We start from the raw sequence: 27,910 nt of genomic DNA, 5'->3' as shown, positions 1-27,910 counted from the left end.
TAAAAAGTTTAGCTTGAATTTTAATGATATAAAATATTTCAGTTTCGTCCGATTTATTTCCGATGAATTTTACATAAACATATTCTGCGGAAACCCGTAAATAATTGAAACTTTTGGCATATGGCCAACGTTAAACGACCAATGAAATCTTGGTTGAGAATTAAATCGCTGGCCTTTTGCTGCGAGAAAAATCACCATCATTCGAAACCGGACCGCATCACGTCGAGTCACGGTAAACATCGTCCGGATCAACTATTCATGTTTTTAAATATACGCGCGAGAAATTGAGCAAGCGCCGACCGCAGCCATGGAAACCGCACCTTCAGTATCGTGTTTGCCTCACAACGCGAAAATGTCGAAGGCGAAGAAAGTGTTAGAAGATGCCAAGGAAATCGAAAATCCCGAATTGGATTTGTTCGATAAGGGTGTGTCTACTTTCGAGGAGATGCCCGGTCTACGTGAGTATAATCAATGGCCGTAATATCTGGTTTTTACCAAATTTGGCAGCTTGTTTATGATCAACTCAGCCATGACAAAATTTAGCTCGATCGTTTTCAAATATAGTCAACTCACCATACTGTATGTATATTTTTGTTTACAGTCAACATGACCTATATTACCCGGCTTACATTAAGCCATAACAAAATCAAATGTAAGTTATACATTTTTCGCTTAACAGAAATTCATTTATTGAAATATATACATTTATTTGTAGCTGTGCCACCTGGTTTAGCAAATCTGGTAAATTTGGAGATCCTTAATCTTGCCAATAATCATGTTGAGGATTTGCCACTTTCCTTATCCTCAATGCCTAGGTTAAGAATTTTAAATTTATCTATAAATCGACTATATGAACTGCCAAGAGGTTTTGGGGCTTTCCCTGCATTAGAAATATTGGACCTAACCTACAACAATTTGAAAGATGATTCTTTACCAGGAAACTTTTTTATGATGCGTAATTATAATGAGTTTTAAATTATTCAATTGATAAGTATGCATATCATTTCATAGAGACGTTAAGAGCTTTATATTTGGGTGACAATGATTTTGAAAAGTTACCAGCAGACATCAGAAATCTAAAAAATCTGGAAATTGTAAGTAATCAAAGGTAATTCACTCTCAGTGACTCATATTTTTTTTATATAGCTTGTGTTACGTGAAAATGATATTATAGAGTTGCCTAAAGAATTAGGAGAGTTGTCTAGACTAAGAGAGCTACATGTACAAGGTAAATAATATTAATAAATGTACATTTCTGTGAATTTACTGTTAATTTAGGAAACAGGCTGACTATATTACCTCCTGAATTGGGCAACTTGGACATGTTGTCTAACAAAGCAGCCTTTAAATTTGAAGGTAATGAATGGGTACCACCAATAGCTGACCAGCTTAAATTAGGGCTCAGCCATCTACAAGATTATTTGAGGAGTGAGGCTTATAGAGTGTAAGGATGTCCATTATTTCATTTATTATGAACTCAGTTATTCTGTTATTTTAGTGCCTATAATAGATACCAAACTAATAAGCCTTCTGTTCCACCACCATGTGCAGACAAAGCCAAAAAAATATCAAGGATTAGATAAAAGCTTACACATATATATTAAAGTGCCTTTATTTTTGTATTACTTTCTATACATATATGGTGCTATTTAATCACTGCCTCTTATATAAATATAATCATTAACACTAAGTAATTAATAGAATTATTGTTAAGGAAACTAATTTATTTCAGTTAAATAATAACGTATTGTATACGCTAGTATATAAAATCAATATTATGTTGAATAAAGAATGCTTTTATTCACTAGTGTTATTTACTACAATAATTTAATAAATAATTTACTAACACCTTTTAATAACATTAACGTTTGATACTAAATTTATCAAAGGTGTAGCTAGAAATATCATGCTCATTTCCAAACACTGCATTTTCAATCCTGGATGATGGACTACCAACTTTTTTCAACCAGTTCTTCCTAGAAACATGGGTACTGAATTTTATAAGTCTGTCGTCTATTAAGTATTTACATACATCTGGGACACCTGTCCAGTGGGGCCTTCCATGACACCCTTCACTGTATCTTTCTCTGTGTTCATACACCATCCTCTAAGTCCTAATTTAGTAGCTTCTTGTTGAGTATACTGAAAAATTATCTCTCAAACTTAACAAGAAGCATATTCATGCTTTAACTTTACCTTGCGAAAGAATACTCCTAACAAATTAAAAACCAATTAGGACTAATTAAAATGAAATTTTGTACATCAACTTACCTTGAACCCTGCCAAAAACCTCAAAATCTACAGAAACCAACCTGTCTCCCATTGCTTTTATATAGAGAAAACTAGGGAGAACGCAAACAATTATTAAATTGACATAAAACAGTTTTCCTGACATTTAGTTACCGTAGATACATACGTTAATGTGAACCACTCAATTTCAAATATAAATAGATGTTTCTAAATTACATAATAAAATATACAAAGGAGAGAACTTGTTTTAACTGTAGCTATTTGGCCAATTATTCAGAAATACTCATAAAATTTTTAAGGTTAACGCCAACGTTATTATTTACTTCCTGGGGTTTTTAAAACTGAATTAACAAATTTATTTATTTTAAAATCAAAATCCTAGATATAATATAGGTAAAAACATGTGACAAATCAATATGGCATATCACGTATCGTGTCCAGCATGTCAACAAATTTTCTTTAACGTTTTAAACATGTCAGGTTCAACGTGTAACAAAAATTTGATGTCAAAAAGCCAATTAGCGGAAAAAAATGCAAAAAAATCGCACAGTCCGGAACTGGAGAAGCTTTTATTGGAAAACGACCGCATCGAAAAAGAAAATAAAAATTTAAGGGATGAAATCTCCCGAATGAATAAAAAAAACGAAGATTTAACAAAACAATTGACGATCACCCGAACTAAATTCTATGAGGACTTCGACAAACTGCAAGAACAACTGAAACTCAACGAAAAACAATTATTAGACGGGAGTAAGAAATGTTTAGCACAACAGAAAAAATATTCTGAAGAGGCGAGTAGCGTATAAGTGGCGTCGCTATTGTTTGAAAAATGATTTTGTTAAATTTTAGATCAGGAAATTGAAACAAGAAAATGAATCTTTGAACAAACATCAACAAAATGAAAAATTATCAGGGTTCGAGAAGATTAAAATTTTAGACAGTGAAAATAAATTACTAAAACTAGAAAATGAATCATTAAAAGCTCAAAATGAGGATAATAATCAGAAAACACTTAAATACAAAATGAAACTGAAGCACGCGGTCAAAATTGTTAATGAACTAAATAATTTAGTTACCCATTACCATAATAAGCCCGAAATTAATTGTGGAACTACGCAGACCGACAATGCATATCTCCAGTATAACATTACTGTAAATTTAATATTTTAGCTAACTTTTTGTTTTTTTCAGTATTTCTGATAAACCTTTGGATTGCTCTCAATGTAGAGATACACTGAACGCAGAGAGTTTGTTGTTATCTGATATATTTTTCAAGACAAAATCTTTTGGTGATGGTGAAATAGAGTTGTTCAGTATTAAATCTAAGTCAAAATATTAAATAAAACTTTCTTTCCACTTATTTAGTTTAATACAAAAATATAGGTGTCAGTAAAAATGTGCCTGCTACTTTACACCTTATACAAGTAAAATGTCAACAAGTTCAATAACTGTAGAATTCACTAAAATTAATTGCTAATACTAATTCCTTACAAGGTACTAAAATTTTTAAAAATAAATATAGGAACACCATGTTTAAATTAACAAATTTTTATCTACATAAGTTAAATTGTCAGTCACTATTATCTTCTGATAATTCTGCATCTTCCTCCTCACTATCATCTGTTACTTCACCCCGGATGGAAGTTTCATATTCCAAAATTTCCTCATCTGACAGATGGGAATTGCCTTCCATGAAAGAAGCAAATCTATGACATACATACTTATAAACATTAAGAATATATACAAATCTACTTTCCTCTGTCCACCTTTTTACATCTTTTAATTTTAATGCAGTTTTCCATTGGTTGCATTGAGGACTTGAACAATATTCTCTTAATTCACCCAATGCTTTTGCAGTTTCTCTCACACCTTGCTGATAATATTCGTCATTTGAAATTAATTCTGGTTTTGGTGGAAATTTTCTCTTCCTTAAAAGGATATCTATTATATATTTTTGTCTATATTTTTATTTAATATATTTAATGAACTTATGTAATATTATTAACTAACCAATACATTTTGGGTGCCATAACCCATTTTTTCGGAAGATGAGTTAGAAAAATAAGTAGCACAATTTGACCCATGGCAGCTTCTTGAAAGTTACTGCTGAAATATAATAATATTAGTCCCAATAATTGTAAATTCCATTTTATTAAATTGATTGTTCTATGATTTTCCACTGGTCCCCACCGGTAACAAACTAAAAATGTATCCAGTTATATCATTGTAATAATAAAATGTCCTTAACATTCTTACATATGAAACTAATAATTCCTGTTACAAAAATATACCATATAACATAATTCCTATAAAGGGATAATATTGTTTTGATGTTATCCAAAAATACTTGTAAGAAATATATTACTATAGTCCATCCTGCTCCAATAACTCCATACATAAGTGTTTTCTGAAATGTTAAATATAACTTTTAACAAACATTTAAAGTGTTTTTGCCAACTTACCCTTGGAAATAATTTACTAATAAAATATATCAAAATTAAAAAAGAGGCACAAATCCCAAAGGATATGCCACAAATATAGTGGAAGACTGTGTTTTTGCTTAAAGTTGGAGCACTAATAAAAAATAGTATGCCAGTTACCAATTTTAATATCTTCCATAAATCTATACCTGTTATATAAATTAAATCATTAAAAAATTGCTAATAACACAAATATTAGACCTACTAATAACTTTCAATTGAACTGAATACTCTTCGTTGCTTTCAATGCCAATACAACTTGAATTGAATGGATTTAAATTAATATTCTTGGACTTGGAAGAAAATAACCCACCAGTCCAACTATATCTTTTATCAACATACTCTTGATGTACATGTTCAGGAGTAGGGCCATCAAACTGATAATAATTATCATTGGGATGCTGAATTTGTAACTAAAATATTTTAGTCATAATTTTATTTTTAGAATTTAACCTTCATATACTTACAATTATGCTTTGCCATAGGTGGATAATATATTTCGGTTTTCCTTTATAACAATATATTTGTAAGTCTTTTTCTCGATAATGAGGTTTAAAATAGAAAACTTCATTTCGCTCAAGATAATGTACTATAACGTTTAAGAAAATAACTCCGTTAATTTAAAATACAGCGCTAAACATAACCTTAAAATAACTTACCTTTATTACCTAATACTTGGTAAGAACTCACAACGTCTGAAAGTAAGATAAATAAAAGATAGATTAAAATAGATTGTATAATGAGATTCATCTTTCTGAGATTCTAGAATAAGTTTTTAATTTCATACTTGTTTACAAATACATTGACGCCAAATTAAATGTACTAAAGCTATTCAAAATTTGCCTATGTACTAGGGAATTTTAGCCTACTTATTTACTGTATATATATATATATATATATATATATATATATATATATATATATATATATATATATATATATATACATATATATATATTAAATAAAATAAAATAAAAATAATTTTGTTTATTTACGTTATATTTTAAAATGATATTATAGAACATACGATAATCGAAATTAGTTTCCAATTTATTTTAGTTCAAAAGTAGGATGATTATTTCTTGAATATAGTGTTGCCTACATTACTTAACTTTAGAGTTTCAACCTACACGTTTGGAATGTGTCATCAATTGATAAATAAGATAAAACAATCAGCGGGTGGGGTACATATAAAGTACTTGTAACATTTTAATACTCCATAACAAACTATATTTGAGAGTGCAATAGTGTTTTTCACAATATTTCTTTGAATAGACGTTAACTAAACTAATCTCTACTAACATCTCTTCATTTAAAAAATATATATTTTATATTGAACTGCCTTGTTAAGGTGTGTGTTAAAGATGTGGAAAGCTGCAGCAGGTCGAGAAATCAATGTTACACAAGATATCGAAGATGATGACTGGGAAACTGATCCTGATTTTGTTAATGATGTTGATGAACAACAACAGAGATGGGGTTCAACTACTGTGGAGGGATCTGGCAGAACTGCTGGTGCTATAGATATGGAAAAATTACGACGAGAAACTGAAGAAGCTAATGCTTTAAGAAAGAAAAAGGCTCTTGAAGAAGCCCCCGACAATCCTTCATTTGGGTATGGAGGTAAATTTGGTATTGAAAAGGACAGAATGGACTCCTCTGCAGTTGGACATGATTATAAGGAAAAGCTGCAGAAACATGCTTCACAGAAAGACTATTCGACTGGCTTTGGTGGTAAATTTGGGGTACAAACTGACAGAGTGGATAAAAGTGCAGTCAGTTGGAATCATAAAGAGAAAATTGAAAAGCATGCTTCACAGAAGGATTATGTAGCTGGGTTTGGTGGTAAATTTGGTGTGCAAAGTGATAGGCAAGATAAATCTGCAGTAGGATGGGATCATGTAGAGAAAGTTGAAAAACATGAATCACAAAAGGACTATGTTAAGGGTTTTGGCGGGAAATTTGGTATACAAGCTGATAGACAGGATAAATCTGCTGTTGGATGGGATCATCACGAAGCTCCTCAAAAGCATGAAAGTCAAACTGATCATAAAATTGGTTTTGGTGGAAAATTTGGCTTACAAACAGATAGGTACAGATAATTGATGTATGTTACACATTGAAATATACCAGAATTTCTTTATAGGGTTGATAAATCTGCAGCAGGTTTTGATGATCATTCTACCAAAGTTGGAACAAATTACACTAAAACAAAACCTGATATTGCTGGTGCCAAACCTTCAGAATTGAGAGAGCGATTTGAAACAATGGTTTGTTCTATATCATAATAGGTGATATTCTATATATTTTCAATAATTGTCTTTCAGAGCTCCCAAGAAAGTCAACCAAGTTCTCAATCTAGTTCTCCAGCTCCCAGAAAAACAATACATGCCAAGGCTGCTTTCTTTAATCAAAATAGCCAAGAGAGCTCCTCAGCATCTTCTCCAGAGAAGCATGTTCCCAAACAGCTAGATTCATCTAAAACTGCATTTTTGAATCAGAACATACAGCCAGGTATTTTATGAATCTTAAATATTACAATGTTATATTTAGTGAATTTGTCTGAATAGATCCACAACCAGTAAAACAAATACCTCAAAAGATGAATCAAACTAAAATCGCTCAATTTGCTAATGCTCAAAACAAAGAAATGGATAATGGTGGTTCAAATAATGCAATTAAAGAAGAATTAGAACTACTTAAGCAGTTACAGAAACAAAAACAAGAAGAATCAGATGAACATGAGGAATCTGAACCTGCATCTCAAAGTATTGAAGAGAAATTGGAACCAACAATACAAGTAACTAATTATATACCTAGGTGATACATCTAATATCGGATGATTTTATATTTAGGAGCCAGAATTGCCTGTTAAAATTGAGACAAAGACTGCTGAGCAGAATGAACCATTGTCACCTCCATTGGAAGAACCAGAATATTTTGCTCAAGAGGAGATTGTTGATACAGGTATTACTGCTATTGCTTTATATGATTATCAAGCAGCAGCAGATGATGAAATTTCTTTTGATCCTGATGATGTTATCACTCACATTGAGAAGGTATTGCTCATTATTTAATGTGAAATATTGGATTTTAATTATTCACATTTTATAGATTGATGAAGGATGGTGGAGGGGGATGTGTAAAGGAAGATATGGCCTATTTCCAGCCAATTATGTTCAATGCAGTGATTCATAACTTCTGTTTATGATAGTTCTATATTTAGAATATTTGTTTTAAAATTGCCTAGTATTAAAAGTACTTACTTGATTTTATATATTGTATTTATAGCGTGACTAAGAAATATTGTGTTATTTAAATCGTTATATTCCTACAAAATAAACATTTTTATATATTTCAATTTATTTTTTCGTGATAAATCCACAAAATAACAGAGAAATCATAATCCTTTACAACAAAAGTTAGTCGGTGATCTTTTGGAATTCTTTAATGTATATGTATGTTTGGTTATCTACACTAATATAAATAATAGATTTGTAAAGAATATTATTAAGGATATGATAAAAACGCCATTCAATATTTGAAGTAAATGACTAGAGAAACATTTGTTTCGGGCGGTTAGTTTTTAGAGTCACCGCCAGATGTACCTTCGGCTCGTTGTTCGTTTCATGTCGGGTTCACAGTGTCAGTTCAATCTTTAAAGCAGCCATGTTGTGTTGTCGTTCGAAAATTAGTGTTTTCACGTAAAAAAATACATAGTTTGATTAGTGTTTGTGTGGTTCAGTGATTCATATTCTATTTGGATTAACATGACGGCTACTGTGGACAGCCTAAACTGGGGCACGGATCTCTGGGTAAGTGGTTGTTGTAGTTTACAGCGGTTTGTAACGATCAACTTTATCACTCTGGGAAATTTATTAGATGAACGGAATTATTGGTATTTCACACGTAATACTATCAATAGGAATGCGTTTATGTCGATATTCTTAACAGATTTGTTTTAAACTTAGCAGATGGCCTTACCGAAACCAGAACTTGCCAAATGGGCAGGTCACAGGTTATACGTCTGGTTGAGATGGTCGTATCTTCAAAACCTGTCTGCCGGTAGATGACTAACATCTTTTTACCTGTACAGGTGTTATTAAATATTCAAGCCCAACCTTTACAATTTCACGATAGGGAAAGCATTTTCTTCAAATGTACAAAATATTTTTATATTTGTTTCTAGACGATATACGCCGAATTGACAGGGATCCCTTCGATTAAACAAATCTATTATGTTTCTGCTCTTGCTTTTCGATTATTGAGGTTTGCATGTTAGTTAAATTTTACGGAAGGATGCGCGGGGTGAAAGGTGCGGATTATTTACAAATCCGTCGCCTTGTTTCTTTTGTTTTTTCTCTCTATTAACCCGAGAAGGTTGTCGGTTGCCATCGCTTTTGTTTATTTCGCAATTAATTATTGTCTCTGGCTGGGATTGTTTTGTGTGCTTTCTCAACGACGTTTTAGTTAACGAGTTAACGAGTCACTCATGTCAGTGTTCAACAACCCTTCATTGACATTACCCTGCCTGACTTAACCTCACAAATTAAAACACTTGCTACTGACCGAAGAACAGCACGATTTTTAACTGCTGTACGTTTGCTGTTGTAGAAGAATGCCTAATACTTGGGTAATATTGTCATAAAGGCTCCCGTCTATACGAGAGGGATGGGCCGGAATTCCCGTTTATTTTAAGGGATGAGTCACGGTGTCTAGAAAACCCCTAATGCGGGAGTTACAGTAACTTGGTTATAAATGGAATATTCTTCAACTTTTGACAGGCGATATATCTGGACTTGGTTGTTTTCTTCATTTTTGTGGCTTATAGCGGACCTAGATAGCTTATCAGAAATATACTATTGCTAATGTTCATTGTAGATAGTTGTGTATAACATGTTTTAGATCGTTAAGCATAGGCGTATTATAAAATCCTATACCAGCCATACAAGAGATAATGTATTTAAACATGCTATAACGACAGATAAGGGAAAATATAGCACGTTGATAATGTTATAAATACTTCATATCGTACTAATCAGCATTACTTTGTATTTATTATTTAAAATAAAATTTAATTGTAAATACACAATATCAATATATTTGAAAAATCTTAGAATATAAAATATTATATAAGGACTTTTGCAGTTTTTAAAGTAATGTTAATATAGAAAAACCTAGTAGGGAATCTGAAATTTTAAATTGACATTTGACATATAGTGTCTTAGGAGCGACCTTCTTAATTCGTTCAATTGATAATAGAACGGCCCTCTTGGTGCAAACGTCCCTATATTATATATGGTTATATTGAAGTTGATTGGACTATTATTAACATTATTCCGGACAGTATCCCAGCAATTTACATCAGTGGAGACCAAGGAATAGTCCAATAATTGAAGCTGTAATTATAGGGGTGACTGTACGAATATTAAAATGTTTTTTTATTCTTTAATATCACCTAATATAGTGAATTGTCGTTTATGGTCCCCGTAAACTTTCTATTTATCCTTATACTAGGGTTACAATTAAATCGTTTTTACCACAGTCACCCACAACGTTGCGATTTTTTTCCTTGACTGAGAACGATTGAAATTTTTACATCTCAGCTTCGTAATTCGGCGCCCACGGCACTCCGCATAATCTGAAACGTGTTTTAACGTAAAAACAGTTGAAGGAATATATATGAAGGAGTTTTAGCAGACACTAGCTTCATTTTGATGAAGGCTTAGTTCGAATTATTTTTAATACGAGGTCAAAACTGTTTTGAGTTTCGATAATTCGTTCATAATATGATGGTAATTTGTTGAGATGATATATATTAGGACGTACAAGAAGGGTAATTGTTCGCACCTACTCAGATCTCAGAAAGATTAGCGATTTTTGTTAGATTATAATAGGCTTTTTTAAAATATTGGGAAGATAGTTTCTAATAAGATAATTATTAGTTATGCAACAGTATTGTTGAAATATTTCGCGATATGCCTTTCGAGTCCAATACATATAACGAATTAATATTAAATATACGAAAACTCTTCGACATATTTCAGAGTATCTCGGGACTTCTTTGGTATGAAGAAACGGACAGGGTCCGGTGCAGATATATCAAACCAAAATGGCCAAGCTTGCAAAACTCTACTCGGTTCTCCAGCCACTTTCATCTTTAAAAGTTGAAATGTCTATTTTTGTTCGTTCGTTCAGTCAAGGTTAAGAGTTTGTTGGTCCATCGTCCACGCATTTTTTTCAGCCAGTCCGTTCTTTCAGCCGCGTTTGATATATGAATATGGAAATCGATACGGGCTTTTCTCGTGGTTCCTTTTTAAGCTTCCAAGTCAGTCGGGATGCCTTCGGAGTCAGTCCTTGGCCAGATTTCAAACGGTTTTTATAGGTCCGGCGGTGATTTTATTTATCTTCTCCGTTATGTCGAGTAGGGATGTTCGCCATGGAGAATAATATCGATATATCGAGATCTTTTTTTAAAAAGATTGATATATCGGCTAACAAAAAATATAGATACTTATTTTTAACAATATCGATATTTCGTCATTCTAATTCCACTTTTCCAGGAAAAATTTACACAAGAGTCTAGTTCTGGAAAATCCCCACGTGCGCACAAGGGTTTGAGTTTGCAACATTGCCATTGTTGTTGAAAATTATATGTATATTTTAAGAATATAATATAAATAGAATAAATTATCTTCAATTCACAAGGTAATCTAATATTATAGAACCTAATATTTCCGCTCAGGCCCAAATTAAAATGTTTTCTTTAAAGTCAAAGTTACAGTTATTGTAAGTTATTCATATATTTGAGGAGTATGGGAGTGATGGAATTCACAAATTAACCTAAACTCGCATTTGAAATTCAAGTTCAGATTCAACTAAGTATACTGTCTGTTATTTCAAGCTTATATATTATGTCATATTTTATTTATTCTGTTATAAACATATTTAATTTTAAAAGGAAAATGTGAAAATAAAACAACATGTAAGGTAACAAATATAATTTATTTATCAATATATAAAAACATAAGCATCCAGTTATTTAAAATTACTCAATAATATATCTTGTGCAGCATTAAAAAAATACCTTCATTGTTTCCTCATCGAATCTCTTCGAAATGCAAAATTAGAATGGAAACCCCTCTCTCAATTCTGTGTAGAACACTACATATTGTCCTTCATTTATTATGATTAATATAAAATATTCTTTATTTAAAGTAGAGTAGGTACTCAGAAACTAAGATTGTGGCTTATATAACACATCCTGTATTTTTGACCTCATTTATCCATGTTTCAACACTCGTAGCATCACTTTTGTGTTTTATACCTGTGGAATTCAGTAAGTTTGCTTGCTGAATATTATATACATCTTTATGAGTTAATAAATCTAGTCTTTTCAAATTGCCACTACTTAAATTAGCATATGGCATTCCAATATAGCATCCAAAATATCAAAAGAAAAGTTCGATACTCTCCATCAAAAGCACTAGGTAGATTTTTTAATAGACGATATCTTAATCTCAACTATCAATATTTTTTTGAAAAAAATCTATATATTGGTAAAAAATATCGATATTTTTTTGGTGTGTGTTTTGTTGATGTCTAGATTTATATGATTACCCGTCATAAATTTTCCAGTATTTTTATCCTGTTAATTTATTTTACTACTTCAATATTGTCTTTGGTTACATGAATCAATATTATATGTTGTATTTCTGATGTTCTCTGCAGAACTTATGCAGTAAAATGTGTTGAAGCATATTGTTTCATTTTTTATCTAACTTATTCTATCACATATATTACTCAGCTGTAAATTTGTCGATTGCTTTTAATTTATGGGTTCAATTAATTCATACAATGTTCTATAACTAACTTCATGTTGAAGCTTCGCTGATAGGTTTCACTTTTCAGTGTGAATCATTTTCTCGAAGTATAAACAAGAAATATTTTCAATGCGTTGAAGATATCTGAATCTGTACCGAGTAAGTCGCACTTGTCGGAAATTTTACTTTTCCACTTCTGTTTGAAGGAAAAGGCAGCTGAAGGTCATCGAATGCTATGTGAATCTTGCGGCAACCATGCTCCGTCGATTTCAATATATGAACATTGTTTTCGGCGTTTTAAAGATGGTGATTCTGACACAGATGATAAAGAGCCTTCTGAAGAGCCAAAATAATTTTAAGATGTTACTGTTAGGACTAACTCAGGAAACTATTTCCAATCGCTCGAAGACCATGGGAATGATAAAAGTTTGAATATTTAGTATCGTATGATATGTTTGATCATGTGCGAAATGCTGCTTCAACGGCAAAATCGGAAAGGTTTTTTGAATCGTATTGTGTTGCTAGTGATGAAAAGTAGATTCATTACGCTAATACAAAGCGAAAAAGTCATGGGGACCACCTGGCCATATATCAGCATCAACGGCAAAGCCGAATATCCATGGCTGCAAACTAATGCTCTGTACTTGGTGCGATCAGCTTGGTGTTGCAACCTATGAGCAAAGACACAACAATGTTATTCTTCAGCATGACAACGCTCGACCATATGTTGCAAAACCACTGAAAACATACTTGGAAACATTAAAATGGAAAGTGCTACCCGTTGTATTCTCCAGAACTTGCTCTTTCTGATTATTTCTTGTTCCGACACATGAGTCGTAACTTGTCTGAGTGGCATGTTCCATTCACTTCTCATATAGATACCAAAAAATGGGTCCATTTATGGATAGCCTCAAAAGACACATCGTTCTTTCGAAATGGAATCCGTAAATTACATAAAGATGAACTATTGATGGACAATACTTTAAATAAAAATCATCATACCGATTTTTCACAATAAAGCTTCAAATAAAACAAATCCTTTAAAACTAATGTATAGGCCTAATTCATAAACTGTTTCATTTATAAGAGTTGCGAGGAATAAGGAAATATTGACAGCAGTATATCTTATTTTGATATAAATGTTGTTTATTATAATTTTAGGGATTATTTTTAGGATTTTACTTTGTTTTTGTTATTTTTGAGGTTTTTTAGAATAAGTTTTAATATTCACCTTTATTCGTGATAACAACAGGTGTTGTCAAACATTAGGATAGAGGCAAGTTTATTTTTGTACATTTTCATATAAAATATGAATATTTGCGCTTTGTCGTAGTACCCAAATAAGATTGAAAATATTAATTTCTATTTTGTTTTAAATTATTGTGATATATATATTTTTAGAAATATCTATGGTTTGTTTCAAGTTATCTTTCAAATTGCACGACTTAATGAGAAACGTTTAATATCGATACGGGAAAAGATGGTTTTCAATATATGTCACGTTTTTCGGAAATTGATGACTATGTGACGTTAGTCATTAGTTAGTCAATGATATCGTGACTCAATAAAAGAAAATCCAGTAAAATCACCGAAGCAATTAACTAGAAACATGAAGGTCCATAAGTACTAGCGTTAATTTTAACGTTAAGATAATAGAAAAGCAAACATTCGCTCGGGCTGATTGCGTTTTATCCGAGCTGGTCTGTTCAAATATACAAGTCGGTTCGATTCCGTAAATATTATTCCATGAACGGGCGTTTAAGGAGCATTATTCTCGGGTGAATCACAAACTAGTCGCTTCAATGTTAACGTCCGACGCTATAATATCACGACATGTTGGTCGTAAAGTAACGTTAAGTCGTAGCTAGAATGTGATTCAGTAGTTGGTCAAATCTAATTGTCTCCGGTGGTTTTGGTTTCGTAAAATCGGCCTATTTCTTCTGAACGAGAAGATACGATTGCACAAACTGATAAAATGTGGTTTGGGACGGGCTATGCATTTTTCAACGGACCTGACCAGTATTTTATTCACTGTAATTTTAATGCTATAAGGTTTAACGATGGTCTCCACTGTTAAATAATATTTACCTGTCAGCAGCAACACTGTACCCGCTATTTTTAATATTTTAGTTATTGTTATACCCGCAAAATCTAATTTTTTATTTTGATAGTTGATATGTTATTTTTATATCGTTCCAAAAGAAAATTTCTCCCATGGGCATTCTCAACATTTAAACGTATTTGGACAAAAGTGTCTTTTGACCACATTTGTGTTAGCTCTAGACTTTTGATATCACAACAACACCAAAAACAGTACTTTGAACATTTGCCAACGACACAATTATCATGGCAAAGGATATATCTCTAGCTAAGGCTTTAGAAAAAGGACAAGTGGCAGTAAACAGGATCTACAAATGGACTAGAGACAGCTTAATTTTGCGTTTCGGCGAGATTACAAGAACTTAATTATATCTCTTGACGAATGTCCGAATTCCTCAAGTAGAATCAACTAAATACCTCAGCATCCATCTCGATGGTAGGAAAATATCATGTTAGACAACAAGCAGAGCAGATTAGACTCAAAATCAATCAACAATATTGATTAGTCGTAAGATACAATTTAATCTAAAAGCAAAGAGAATGATTTATCCAATGATGTATCCAAATATGGGGTTGCACTAAAATATCAGACTAACTAGTAATCCAACCAATCCAAAGTTCTACGACTAATTACCAATGCTTATCGCTACATAACCAACGAAAAGCTGCACGATGACATCAAATCAAATGGATTTACGATGTCCAAGATTTTGCCTTGGTGAATGAAATAAGGTGATTTAGTATAACCCCTACCCGACAACACGCAGGGAATCAGAAGACTGAAGCGAACCAAACCACACGAACTTGTATAGTGTATAAGTGTTACTTTAGTTTAAGTAGTTTGGAATTTGAGAAATATATACTGATGTATTAATCCCGTACTCGCGTTGGTATGTATTGATGCAAGTAAATTAAGATTGTACTAAGCATATCTAATGTAAGGTGTCATTAATTAAAAACATATTTTTTAAATGTTCTGACTCAATTGTTTCCTACTTTATTTGTATAGATTTCTTATCTCTGTCTATTAATAAGTTGTGGGAGATTTTGGGGCCATGTTCTTCGATTAAATTGCAGCTGTCAATTTTGGTTTCAATTGTTTAAACATGTTGATTTCGTTATTGATGCCAAAGAATATTGAAAAATGAGTGAAAAAGTTATTTAACAACGAACCGCAAGCATTACTGAACGTAATTTAAGAGTGTAAATAACCAAGGACAAGTTAGGAGTTGATAAGTCAACAGTTGGGAAAACATTTACATGGGTTAGGAATGGCTACCATACTATTGTCTTCCACCCTACTGTCTTCCTTATCCAGACTTCTTTGCTTGCCAAACAAGCTTCTTTGTAGCGTATTGAAACTGACGATAAAAATGAATGGAAAAATGGCCAAAATGAAAATATTATGGATTAGTCCAATTGGAATATCCAGTTACAAAACTATGTTATTAATCCTGTAGCGCGTCCAAATATAATCGAATCAACTTATAATATTTCATTTGGATAGGAATTAGTTAACCATGTTGCCAAAGGTCCGCAAAAGTCTCCGCCAGAGGTGTAAAAGATAATTTTACAAATTCACATTGTTATAGTGGAGCTACACTTGAATAGTTGGTTCACATTCTACAATATTCGTGAATTACTGAAAGGTAAAATTGCTAGAACTACCTTGCATATTGACCAGATCTTGCGCGCTGTAGTTATGACGATATTTATGAAGAGGTGACTATTAGATAGATTAAAAAAGCGTCTTGATTAGATGCATATACAAGTATACGATGGCTACTCGCGTTTTTTTTAACAAGAAAATTATTAGGTATTATAAATATCCTTTATTTAACATTTTCCAAATGGTTGGAAAAGTTATGTATAGCAATAAAATAATCCTTGCAGAACAAATATCAACCACCACCAAATTTCTATATGCCAAAATTGCATAGGCCAGCATTAAATTATTTGCGAAAAGCAACAAAAAAATTACGATTGTTTTTGTTATATTTTAGAGTTTTCTTTTTACCATCTAGGGATTATCTGTATTGGACTGGACCTACTGTTTAACGTGGGTTTCCTACTACGATCCTCGGCTACCGACCGTACCGACCGATTAAATCTACCGACTGACGAGTGACCAACTTAGAAATCATCCTAGAGGACACCCGGTTTTACCCAGACTAGTTACTCATTTTTCAAGGAATGATTTTCCTTGGTGGATTTTACACTCTTGCTTTTTGGGCAATCACACATTTAGATATATTTACGACCATGCTCTAGCAGGATCGAATCTGCGACTATCGCTATAGTAGGAGGATCATCATGTTGCCTAGACTACTGTGTTAACCAAACCGGAGAAAAATAAATTAATATGCGATATTCAGTAGTACCAAGTTTCAGAGCATTAATTCATACCATGATTTAAATTATTTTGGTTAATAACGTTTCCAAGGAACTGTCTTGTTTTTTCTTCAACGACACAAGGGCTAACAATTGAGTTAGAGTTTTGGAACCGTTGAAATGATGGCTATATTGAATTTCGTAAGTCCAAATGGGCCTATTTACGCAATATATTTGGTTTTCTTCAAGTCCAGCTTGTTTTCGTTTCAAAAATGGTCCGAAAATGTATTTAGTTCACTGTCCTGCAAGTGTTAATTAATAACGTATGCTATTAAAAAATTACTAAATGAATAGTAATTATAATAGATGTCAAATGGTTCTCATATGTTTTAGAAAATGAGTAAAATAAATATTATGACTTCAGTCAAAACCTATATGACTTATATCTGTACAATACTTCGATAAAACTAGTGGTAGTTTCTCTAAAAATGTTTCAAATCATCATACATATTATAATACAATAGTTTTTCTAGTCATCCTATGAATAGTATTCAGAAGATTCAGATTAGATTCAGATTCTATGAATAGTATAGCCCTGTATTCACTGATTTTTGCCGCTTATTTATAATACAATAGAAACATTTAAGCATAATAAATGATAACATTTCAATATGTAATTTAAAGTATATGCCAAAAATAAAACAAAAGAGAGACCTAACTACTTAAAGCAAAAAATAAACGATCTGGAATGTTACACAACAATTTGTTATGTAAGCGCCTACTCTGTTTTATCGGTAATGTCAAACTATATCTCATTGTCAATTATCGAGCATTTTTGCAAACAAACGACGACGGAAATATACCATCTAGTCTCCAAACAGATAGTGGGGAATAATAAATAATTTAGAACAAATATACGACCTCAGATTTACATTTTCGTAATAATATTTAATGTTGTGTTTTTCGCCGGTTCTTGATGTAGTTTGATTTTCATCGCGTTTTTTTGCAACATATCCTATGTATATGTTCCGGGAACCGACCAGAACTTGAGTTTTAATTTAAGGCAAGCCGTCTGAGTATCAATAAACCGATAAAATATGAAGTAAAACAAGTGTTGATGTAATTGGTTAACAACACGTGTTTCAGATCATTTCATATAAATAGATTTTTTTAATAAGTTATAAACATTGAGTAGGTTATGAATGGAATTTATTCAATAAAATTATTTGATGCCTGATAAATTTGGGGAAGTTTCAAAATTATTTTTAATTTTTATTTTAGTCTTTTTGTTTACCAACTAGAATTTATCTGGACTTTATTTGACTGAACTGGATATACTAGTTTAGTAGACCCTGATATGAATGCTGAAAAAATATGGATATATCGATATTTTCTTTTATTATTTTTTAAATATCAATAGTTTAAAAATGAATTATTGAATTTTATCGAATATATTGATTTTTTTTAAATACAGAATTGATCTTTTTTGAAAATCCTCCCCAAAAAAATATCGATATTTTAATAAACTTTTAAAATGTAGTGCCAAAATATCGATATTTTTTCAGCATCTCTACTTTGCAGTACGTCTAACATCAACTGGTAGCCGTACTTACTATGGCCGATGATATATCTATAATTTACGTTGACTTAACTGGTATTTTCAATTAGCTTTAGTGGTAAGTATTTCTTATCATAATGAATATATGTTATATCACAGGCGTGACTACGAAAACGGTGTGGGGTGCTTATATGACTGAATGGAGGTGATGAATAAGACATCTAGACAGGCAGTTTCGTTTATCCTTGAATAGATTGAAATGATGGTCAGTGTGGTTTTGTACTGGCGTTCAACAAGTCACATCTTCTTTCGTTAAATAAAATAGTATTTTAAAGTAAATTAAAAGTTTTATTGTTTCAAACCCCTTCATGTCATATAGCTTATATATATGACATGTAGATTACTTCGGTAAATCTGTAATAATCTGCTCTGTGAAATATCTTATATTAAATCTCACTCTAAAGTCTCTGTCATCACTCACATTTAGCTGATTGACAAGTACATTGGGATTCACTGACACTTCATGACTCAAGTCCAAGTTGTCTTCGTTTAGCGAATTTGTTTCTTCTAAGTTAGATGTCGGTATAGATGCATACCATGATATTAACGTTGTCATTCTGAGCGATTTGTCATTATTAATATTGATTGGTAGACATGTCTACGCAAAGTAAACATTACATGGGTAGATTTTGTTTCATTGGCTTTAATACACTTACTTTTCAGCCACAGTTTGTCTTTTATTATTTAGTGTTTGGAGTCTCCTTGATACTATCATATACTATCCAGGTAAAAGCGTATGTTGCCATAGTAGTGAATCTTGTGGTCTGTTGATCAGCAATATACAAGAGATGCAATACTGGACCCAGAACACTATCTAGTAAAGATTATATGTTCTTTAAAGTTGTAGCGACCTAGAGGTATGTCGAATTTTATATCGTGGAATAACGGTCTACAAAATACCCAGAAATATAATCCGAGATGTTGAACACGGGCGGGGTGTCAGCAGCGCCAACTAGAACCCGACAACGAATAGCTGGCGGCAACCCCGAGACGTTTATCTGGGATGTTATTGAAGGGTATTACCAATCATTCAGTACTCTACCATTGTTTGGTTTAGACGTGCCACCATCGACTGCCCAAGCCTCGTCTCCAGGTAACATCGCTGCCATCCCTTTTATCTAATTGTATTTTTCACATTTTATATATTGCCAATAAATAACGGTCACATAATGTAAACACCACGGTTTTATTTCCTTTTACCTCCATTCACCGAGCCACGTCATTTACCCTAAAAGTATATATAGACGCTCATCATGTGGCTTATCATACTTTTCTCGTTTTATTTGAAGAGATCTGTTGTCGAAGCCTATTGAAAAATCGCGAAGGCTTATGCGGCTCCATAATATCCCAGTCAGTTTAGGTTTCAATGTTTTGAATTTGGTGATTTTAATGTTAATTAGAAAGATCTACTGGAGGGGCAAAAAAGTCCGCAGGTAATGAATTGCTAATAAATACATAATTGTTGATGTAGTTAATAGTAAGTAATAATGGATTGCTACTTAATGAACATGTTTCTTTCGATACGATATCATTATGTTTCCAGAAAGATGAGAAAAATTGTAGAAAATGATGACAAATAGTTTAATTAATATGGTGTCAATTTTTCTCAATACGAAGGTTACTATTTATGTTATAGTGTTGTTAGGGCCCATCTGACGTGTACAATTGGAAGTTTAACCTTTTAACAATCACTTTCTTCAGAATGTTTTATTATTTAAGCACAATTTGTGTTGTTGAAAATTTGAACGACTGAAAATTGTGAGTTAATGAGTAAATAAATGAGTTAACTTCTGCACAGTCCACGGTATGGGTGAAAACCACCAGAACTGAAATCTAAATGTTACTCAGACATTTGTTGATCAGAAGTTCTTCGTGTAAATGCGAAAAAAGAAGCAACAACGAAGAATCATACTTTTTACACCTAAACACCAATACATGATTAATAATAGTGATTATTTTTCATACATATAATAGGATTAAAATAATTACAAAATGTAATATATTTTAATGCAGTACCAACCTGTAATTTCACTATTTTTCTATATAAATATAATGTGGTTTTATTGTCGTTTTCTCAGATGTTGGGTAAATAGTTTTGTGTAACGTGCATTGCGGGCAATTTTTGGGCCGGTTTTCGTCACCTATTCAATGTCACCCGTTCTCGTACTCGACAAAAGATCAACGTATCCGTAATGGCACTCGACGACGGTCAATTTCACAAGTCGCGCGCCGTTTAACCGCATAACGAACTTGTTTCGCCTTGTAACGTGCGCCCAGTCATAACCTACAAGTCCAGTAAACCGATAACTCAGACGTCGTACTCAACAACCAACCGACCGATCGACCGGTATGAATCTGTTTCTATACCGCTTTTCGATCATAGGCGGCTCCAAAAACTATCCGTAGCCTTTGTAGAATATTTATTAGGTCACATTCCGTAATAATATGAGAAGCGAAAACATTTAAAAGTTACCAAAGGTTCTAAGATTTACGAAGAACTACAGGGATTTAAACAAGATACTAAAACTAGTTATGTCTATTGTTAATTGCTTATATATGATTGGCATTGGGCTTATATATAAAGGTAATCAAAGAAGTGAACAAATTATAGCGAAGCTGAGTTGACAAATGGAGTTTATGAATATTAAACCCAGTAAGTGTTTGTTAGTATATTATATATTACTGGTACAAAATTAATTAGAAAACGTAACTAAAATTAAAATTTTAATACAAATTATAATTAGTGTAATTTCCAAAGCTTACATAATGGCAGATAATGTAATGTAATTTGTGTATATCAAAATTAGTGTCATATTTTTCATAATGGTTAATAAATAACATGATGGGAAAGCATGAACACTTAATAAAAATATGTATGGCTTAGGTACTAGAACAATATTGTACATGTTTGGAGTATGAAACGTACATATATGGTGTTAAATGAAAAATACAGGGTTATAAGAGAAGAATCCTGGCATACCGGGTGCATTTAGTGTAGATTTGTGGTGTGAATAAAACCAAATGCGAAGGAAATACATCAATAATATATGAATATACCTAATCATCGATACTGATATATCGATATCTGTTACTTCTGTATTGAAATATATCATATTTAACGTTAGCCTTGTTTTGTTTCTTTAGCTAAAATAGAAGAGAAGAATAGAAGAAGAAATAAGGGAAGAATCCAGACATACCAGGTGTCTTTAGAGCACATTTTTTTGTCAAAAAAAAAACCAAATGGAAATACAACAATAATATATGAATATACATAATTATCGATACTGATATATCGATATCGATGCTGTTACTACTATATTTATTGAAATATATTTGACATCAACCTTGTTTTGTTTCTTTAGTTATAAGAGAATAGAAGAAGAAATAAGAGAAGAATCCAGGCATACCAGGCGCATTTAGGGAATATTTTTGGTGTGAAAATAAAACCAAATGCGAATACAACAATAATATATGAATATACATAATTATCGATACTCATATATCGATATAGATGTCATTACTTCTATATTGAAATATATTTGACATCAACCTTGTTTTGTTTCTTTAGTTATCAGAGAATAGAAGAAGAAATAAGAGAAGAATCCAGGCCTACCAGGCGCATTTAGAGCACATTTTCGGTGTGAAAAAAACCAAATGCGAATACAACATTAATATATGAATATACATAATTATCGATAATCATATATCGATATCGATGTTGTTACTTTAATATTGAAATACATTATATTTAATATCAACCCTGTTTTGTTTATTTCGTTTTATTAATGCTTTGAATAACTCGGTTAAAAGCTTTTATTTATATTATTTTAAGTTATTTGCCGAAGACAAGTATATTAGTAAAATTGCACAGCATAATAAATCTCTATTGATACAGGATTTTATTTTGAGTTCAAATTTTCAACTTTCACTTCCATTAATTGTCTTAAAATATTAACAATTCTAATCGGATTGTAATTAATTATTTTTCAAAGAGAAACAATATTCTTATCTAAATTTACTTTTCAACAAAACACAGACATGTAACAATAAAAACGTCAAACATAACCAAACTAATTGAAAACTTCATTCATATACTGCATCTTGTTCACTTCCCTGTATTCTACCAAATTGACCTCCGTCTCCTATAAGAATCAAAACTCAATATATTTATGTTCTTTTGATTTATTATTATATCTCACGAATTAACGCAAAAACAAATCGTAAATAATAGGATTCTAACTTTAGTGTTATCTACATTAGTTAAATTTTTTGACAATTTGTTGATGTTTTCTATGATAATCGCACATCAACAATGACATCTTTATAATGACACATAACTACGTGTAGTTGACGTAAAAAGCGTCATAAACAATGGACTCTCGAGAACTAGTATAATTTTTATTGGATAAAACGTTAATCGAGGCGTTTATGGAAACAGTTGCCTTGAAAGCAGTTGATCTATGGTGTTGTGTCTTTTCGGATTTTGATTTAATATTCAAGCAACGACCGTATATCTGTCTGTCGTATTTTTATTGTTCTTTATAACGATGACAGGTACTTTGATGCATCGCTAATTCGTTTCGCTGAAAGTGTTAATAATTAGTGACCAAAATGTAAAGAATGTTGTCGTCAAGCAAATATATGATAAGATAAGACATACGATAAGTTATTTTTACTTTATTAAATACAACTTTTGTTTAACAACATTAATTCACTGGAAAAACGCCGATTCTAAAAATGTTAGAAATAGCTTAAAGCTTATTCCCTAACAAAATAAGCTTAAATCTTATTAACACTTTACAGCACATGGTGTTACTTTATATTAAATCGTATCGGGTACATTTATAACCAGTTTCATGTCCACATACAAGCTTTACTTTTCAGTATGTGTCATTTCGTCGAAGTTGCGTTGAAAATGTTTGGATCCTATAATATTATTTTATCGTATATTTGTATCGAGTAAGTAACATTTGCTGGAAGTTTTACCTTTTTATTTCAATTTTGAATATCACTACATAGTATAAAACAAAGTCGCCTTTTCTGTCCCTATATCCCTATGTGCGCTTAAATCTTTAAAACTACGCAACGGATTTTGATGCGGTTTTTTTTCAATAGATAGAGTGATTCAAGAGGAAAGTACCTTAAATACAGTGTGCAATTAATATAGATCAATATGGTTCCTTACAGCATGTAAATTAAACAAATATTTTCGGAGATATTACAAATTTAAAATTTGCGTTTAAAAATGTGTAATGTAATAAAAATTTTATGAATTTAGATATTCCAAAGATAGCAGGAAATCTTCATAGTAAGTATAGGGGAAGAGGAATTGTTTTACTCCAAATTTAATGCGTGCAGGCCAAGGGCAGTAATGAATGAACCAAAAATACTGGATCGATTTTAATCATGTTTTCATTGAGTGACATAGGCATATATATTTTATGCCCGTGCAAAGGCGGAGCGGGCCGCTATGTTTTTATATACAACGTTCATATTTTTTCTGTAGTGTATTTAATTTAGTATCAGCATTGCACCCGTGCGAAGCCGGGGCGGGTCGCTAGTATAATATATAAGAATCATATGGAGAAAACAAAACTTTTTATCAAAAATTTTCAATGTTTTGATAATCCATTACGTATATCAATCGTGCATTACGACGAGAGTGACAAGGCGCCTTTTTGAACTTTTGTCAATTTTAGTTCAATGAACCTGTGAAAAAGGAAAAGCCATTAACTTTGTCGCGTGGTAAAACATCTATATGCAATGTAATCGTAATCTTAACCAATCCATTTTTCATCGCTTGTTTCATTAAAAAATCTTTCTTTAAAATATCCAACAAGCTCGATTTGAATTTGCAAGATAACTCGTCAATTGGTATTAAAATCAGCAAAAAGAAGTGTTGTGATTGGATGAAATGTTGATGAGGCGTTTTAATAGCGTTAAATGTTTTCTTCTAATTGATAACAGTATACACCAATTCCCGAAGATGTTCAGTAAATACTCCACAAAATGTATTCGTTGCGGATAATAATAAGCTCCATTCAAGCGTACGAAAAAATAAACCGCTTAGAAATTGTATGAGAAATATTATTAAAATCGGGTCTCCTACTCACGCTGAATCGTGAACACCAAATTAGAGAACCAATCTCCAAATTTACTAATAATGTTCAAAATGCATACACCCCAAGCCACATCAGTAATTGACTTCTAAAATGAGTTCTGCGCAGATTTCCCCGGGGGGCTGAACAGGGAAAGGAAAACGACTCTTGAAGAAAGAGTAGAAGAAAAAAGGGACAAAGAAGATAGGAACGCAATAGAAAACTGGAGAGAGGAAGAATAACGCTCTGAAGAACCATGTTTCTCGTCTTGACATACCACACTCTAGCAACATCTGACATATATTGACATAAATCAGATGACAATCATCTGTTTGCAGTTACAGATCAGGAGAAGGTAGAGTATTATTAGTTCAGATGACCAACCATGTCGATACCAACGATATCTAATTCAATATCAAGATAACTATCTAGGTAACATTTTAGCGCTTGTATTTACACTTAAATTTAGCATTGTCTGCTGCTAATTTTCTCCACCAAATAAATAAACATAAAATTAACTTTAAAATTATTTCCTAACCACAACTCTCGTAAATAACAACGCATGTCTGTGAGATCTATCGAGCTAGTTTTTACTGTCGTCTGTAAGTGATAATGAAGATCTGGCATCCCCGAGGTGTTGATCTCGAATATCATTGAAGGTACTTTGGATCATTCAGCCACTAATCATCGTTCAGGGGTGCTACCATATACTTCCCAAGCGTCTCTCAGGTAACACTGTTCACTGTCCTGATATCTATTTGTATTTTTTTTTCACATTTTATATAACGTCAATAAATAATGGCCACATCATGTAACATCACTGTTTTATTTCATCTTACCTTCATTCACCAAGTCACAAAACTCTTATTGAAGATGCGAAAATCATCATCTAAGAAAAGCAATTTGATTTTCGAGCCAAATACTACTCAATCCATCCAGATACGAGATTATCAGATGAAGTAAACCGTACTTTTCATAAACCTCCTTGGTCAGTCCACTTTGCCAAGAGCAGCTAAATGTAACAAAAACAAACTTTTTTTAATTCAATCGGTAATTTGGTACTGTAAACGCTCGCTTACTGAAACCAATTTACTGGTTGATATTTACCAGTTGAATACTGGATATTCTACCATTAGTATCTGAATGTATAAAGACAATCACCATAAAGTTCACTAAAGGCTTGAATACTAGTTTAATTCGATCCATTCGGCTACCGTAATATCATTTTATATAATTTGCCAGATGTACAGAGTGGAATTAAGGAAAATATTTATATCTTTCCGTAGTTATCTTGTCTAGAAGCCATGGATGGGTACAAGACCGAACAAAAAGGCTCACAAAAAAGATACATATACACAATAACAGGGATACATATAATTTTGTTATCATCTTGATTATCAAACTCTAACTATTATAATTATGTTATAGTTACAGTAGTTTCGCCAAATGCAATTTTATTTTACATATAGCTTTCATTACGTTCAATAAATGTATAATATCATAAAGTAAACTGAACTAGAGATGTCGAAGGTTGAAAATATATGGATATATTTGATGTCCAAAAAATATCGCTATTTTATATATTTGTTATGTAAAAATATTCATATTGTTATATTTTATTATGCTTTATACTTAATTGATTTTTTTATTAATTTATTATTTATTTTACGGTACAATATGTCCGTTTATTGGGAAAATATTGTTTTTGATATATTTTCCATATGCAGAAGAAAATTATCAATATTCAGAGAAAAATATCGATATTTCATACATTTGTTATTCTTTTCGTTACCGAATTATTCGAAATATTTTGAAAAAATACGCATATATCGATTTTATAGAAAATGTATATATCTAATTTAATAAAATTACAAAAAAATAAATAATAAAATATGAATTATTCATAATTTTTGATATCTTTTCGATATTACAAGAAATATATCGATATTTCAAGATATTCTAGATTAACTATTTTGATGACCAAAAAATATATAAAACAAAAATATATCGATATGTTTTATTCGATTTCATCGATATTTTAGTACTATAACGACCTGAAAATATACCTGAAAATATACCTCGTATAGATAGTAATTACTTTCAATATTCGGAAAAATATCGATATTTTGTAGATGTCTTATTTCGACGACTAAAGAAAATTCATTATTTGTGAAATATATCGGTTTGTTTGAATATATTGATTTTCGGCAAAAATCGCTATTTTTTAAAATTTATTATTGTACGTAACGACCAAGAACAAAAAGGTCACTGATTTATGCAATGTATATGTGTGCTGAAACGTAGCAATATTCGTAAAAAATCGATATTTTCAGGTTACCTAAATCGGCTTGTTGAACAAAATAACGTATCGAAATATCTGTGAAAAATATCGATATTCCGTCCTTATTTATAGTAGGCAATATGACTGTTTACCAAATTTTCCACCTAATCCATAACAAAAAGTATTAACAAGCAATAACAATCCTACACGCTTAACATTTTATTTACTTTCTATTCCGCGGTGGATTCACATCAAGTGGTCTTGACGTTTAGGCCGCCGACAATAGTTCTATTTATAGAAACGGCTTTAAATTTATTGAGTTCTAAAAAGGGTCAGAACCGTTTCAATCAAACCGAATAAAGACGGCCTTGTCTGGGCCGTATATTTTCACTCGATTTTCACTGTGACAGTTCCGATATATTTTTTTTGTTCATTTTCTGATTAATATTTTTACTATGTAATAACGAATATTTTTCGACGTAGTTTTTTTTGTGGTGGGATTTGTGCTCGGTTGACTGACACGGCGTCGTTATAAAACGCACGTTCCGTAAATAGAACCCCAAAAGGAAATTGTTATTTCTGTGTTTTCACCCCTGTGAATTGTGACATTTTCACTGAGCCATGACTTAACGTAAAACACACGCATCGACCGAAGTGTACGATAAATAAACTATATTTCTAATTGGTTTTTAAGTGACCTAACCACGTACCCAACCTAAACAAATTGGGAATTATTTCAGTACAATTTGGCCATCTAGTATCGGGTTAAAAATAATAAACATGGCATAGTGGTTAATATAAGTATTTGTATAGTATATTCTATAATTAGTCGATAATTACTTTTATCCACGGCAGATGTCCCGTACATGTCACTTATCAAAGTAAATAATTGATTGGAGAAAACTATTTGAAAAGAGGTAACAACCTCA

The 27,910-nt window shown here is 31.8% G+C and overlaps 6 protein-coding genes across 14 annotated transcripts in view; 4 read left to right on the top strand and 2 right to left on the bottom strand.

Annotated features, from left to right (window-relative positions):
* Nucleotides 1-42: 42 nt before the first annotated feature.
* Nucleotides 43-1,804, top strand: ics (ras suppressor protein 1). 2 transcript variants are annotated; one of them, XM_076402000.1, is made up of 7 exons: nt 43-458; nt 602-652; nt 716-955; nt 1,012-1,094; nt 1,147-1,228; nt 1,279-1,444; nt 1,499-1,804. In XM_076402000.1, the coding sequence occupies exons 1-7, from the start codon at nt 308-310 to the stop codon at nt 1,581-1,583; spliced, it is 858 nt and encodes a 285-aa protein (XP_076258115.1). In that variant the 5' UTR covers nt 43-307; the 3' UTR covers nt 1,584-1,804. The 2 variants fall into 2 exon arrangements, with proteins under 2 accessions (XP_076258115.1, XP_076258114.1); XM_076401999.1 differs by having other exon boundaries at nt 204-458; nt 602-955.
* On the bottom strand, nt 1,595-2,547 carry LOC143195119 (acylphosphatase-1). 3 transcript variants are annotated; one of them, XM_076402009.1, is made up of 5 exons: nt 2,404-2,547; nt 2,272-2,342; nt 2,197-2,213; nt 2,033-2,142; nt 1,595-1,976 (listed from the first exon to the last, which is right to left on the bottom strand). In XM_076402009.1, exons 1-5 carry the CDS (start codon nt 2,412-2,414, stop codon nt 1,862-1,864), a joined length of 324 nt encoding a protein of 107 aa, XP_076258124.1. In that variant the 5' UTR covers nt 2,415-2,547; the 3' UTR covers nt 1,595-1,861. The 3 variants fall into 3 exon arrangements, with proteins under 3 accessions (XP_076258124.1, XP_076258125.1, XP_076258123.1); XM_076402010.1 differs by having other exon boundaries at nt 2,417-2,540; XM_076402008.1 differs by having other exon boundaries at nt 2,272-2,411.
* Nucleotides 2,528-3,610, top strand: LOC143195115 (uncharacterized). The gene is made up of 3 exons (XM_076402001.1): nt 2,528-3,041; nt 3,100-3,389; nt 3,442-3,610. The coding sequence occupies exons 1-3, from the start codon at nt 2,667-2,669 to the stop codon at nt 3,587-3,589; spliced, it is 813 nt and encodes a 270-aa protein (XP_076258116.1). The 5' UTR covers nt 2,528-2,666; the 3' UTR covers nt 3,590-3,610.
* Nucleotides 3,597-5,566, bottom strand: Nemp (Nuclear envelope integral membrane protein). Its single transcript, XM_076401997.1, has 8 exons — nt 5,390-5,566; nt 5,198-5,319; nt 4,936-5,143; nt 4,713-4,879; nt 4,507-4,657; nt 4,261-4,450; nt 4,017-4,178; nt 3,597-3,956 (listed from the first exon to the last, which is right to left on the bottom strand). The coding sequence occupies exons 1-8, from the start codon at nt 5,478-5,480 to the stop codon at nt 3,821-3,823; spliced, it is 1,227 nt and encodes a 408-aa protein (XP_076258112.1). The 5' UTR covers nt 5,481-5,566; the 3' UTR covers nt 3,597-3,820.
* Nucleotides 5,567-5,830: 264 nt separating this feature from the next.
* Nucleotides 5,831-8,091, top strand: Cortactin (cortactin). Its single transcript, XM_076401994.1, has 6 exons — nt 5,831-6,822; nt 6,877-7,000; nt 7,058-7,244; nt 7,301-7,530; nt 7,586-7,789; nt 7,845-8,091. Exons 1-6 carry the CDS (start codon nt 6,095-6,097, stop codon nt 7,926-7,928), a joined length of 1,557 nt encoding a protein of 518 aa, XP_076258109.1. The 5' UTR covers nt 5,831-6,094; the 3' UTR covers nt 7,929-8,091.
* Nucleotides 8,092-8,322: 231 nt separating this feature from the next.
* Nucleotides 8,323-27,910, top strand: part of Cip4 (formin-binding protein 1-like Cip4) — a 125,006-nt gene continuing 105,418 nt past the window's right edge. For 5 of the 6 annotated variants that reach the window (XM_076401985.1, XM_076401984.1, XM_076401982.1 and 2 more), the window contains exon 1: nt 8,348-8,545. In XM_076401985.1, the coding sequence (XP_076258100.1) occupies nt 8,501-8,545 (45 nt within the window). In that variant the 5' untranslated portion in view covers nt 8,348-8,500. Of the gene's footprint in view, nt 8,546-27,910 lie in introns of all 6 variants that reach the window. The other variant, XM_076401983.1, reaches the window with a different exon arrangement.

The sequence above is a fragment of the Rhynchophorus ferrugineus genome, unplaced genomic scaffold, assembly GCF_030347505.1.
Source record: "Rhynchophorus ferrugineus isolate W39M unplaced genomic scaffold, kcgeb_rfMv2 rfM4, whole genome shotgun sequence".
Taxonomy (NCBI): Eukaryota; Metazoa; Arthropoda; class Insecta; order Coleoptera; family Curculionidae; genus Rhynchophorus; species Rhynchophorus ferrugineus.
This window is presented reverse-complemented; position numbering and strand designations above follow the sequence as displayed.

Excerpts from the sequence above, each read along its gene's own strand:
- ics (XM_076401999.1), top strand. The coding sequence starts at position 308 with ATGGAAACCGCACCTTCAGTATCGTGTTTGCCTCACAACGCGAAAATG. Across the intron at positions 956-1,011 it reads AGGAAACTTTTTTATGATGC|AGACGTTAAGAGCTTTATAT; the intron begins GTAATTATAATG and ends ATCATTTCATAG. Across the intron at positions 1,229-1,278 it reads AAGAGAGCTACATGTACAAG|GAAACAGGCTGACTATATTA; the intron begins GTAAATAATATT and ends CTGTTAATTTAG.
- Cortactin (XM_076401994.1), top strand. The coding sequence starts at position 6,095 with ATGTGGAAAGCTGCAGCAGGTCGAGAAATCAATGTTACACAAGATATC. Across the intron at positions 7,245-7,300 it reads GAATCAGAACATACAGCCAG|ATCCACAACCAGTAAAACAA; the intron begins GTATTTTATGAA and ends TTGTCTGAATAG. Across the intron at positions 7,531-7,585 it reads AATTGGAACCAACAATACAA|GAGCCAGAATTGCCTGTTAA; the intron begins GTAACTAATTAT and ends TTTTATATTTAG.
- LOC143195119 (XM_076402008.1), bottom strand. The coding sequence starts at position 2,395 with ATGTCAGGAAAACTGTTTTATGTCAATTTAATAATTGTTTGCGTTCTC. Across the intron at positions 1,977-2,032 it reads ACTGGACAGGTGTCCCAGAT|GAAGAACTGGTTGAAAAAAG; the intron begins GTATGTAAATAC and ends CCATGTTTCTAG.
- LOC143195115 (XM_076402001.1), top strand. The coding sequence starts at position 2,667 with ATGGCATATCACGTATCGTGTCCAGCATGTCAACAAATTTTCTTTAAC. Across the intron at positions 3,042-3,099 it reads AGAAAAAATATTCTGAAGAG|ATCAGGAAATTGAAACAAGA; the intron begins GCGAGTAGCGTA and ends GTTAAATTTTAG. Across the intron at positions 3,390-3,441 it reads ACCGACAATGCATATCTCCA|TATTTCTGATAAACCTTTGG; the intron begins GTATAACATTAC and ends TGTTTTTTTCAG.
- Nemp (XM_076401997.1), bottom strand. The coding sequence starts at position 5,480 with ATGAATCTCATTATACAATCTATTTTAATCTATCTTTTATTTATCTTA. Across the intron at positions 5,320-5,389 it reads CCAAGTATTAGGTAATAAAG|TACATTATCTTGAGCGAAAT; the intron begins GTAAGTTATTTT and ends TAAACGTTATAG. Across the intron at positions 4,451-4,506 it reads AGGAATTATTAGTTTCATAT|TTTGTTACCGGTGGGGACCA; the intron begins GTAAGAATGTTA and ends ATACATTTTTAG.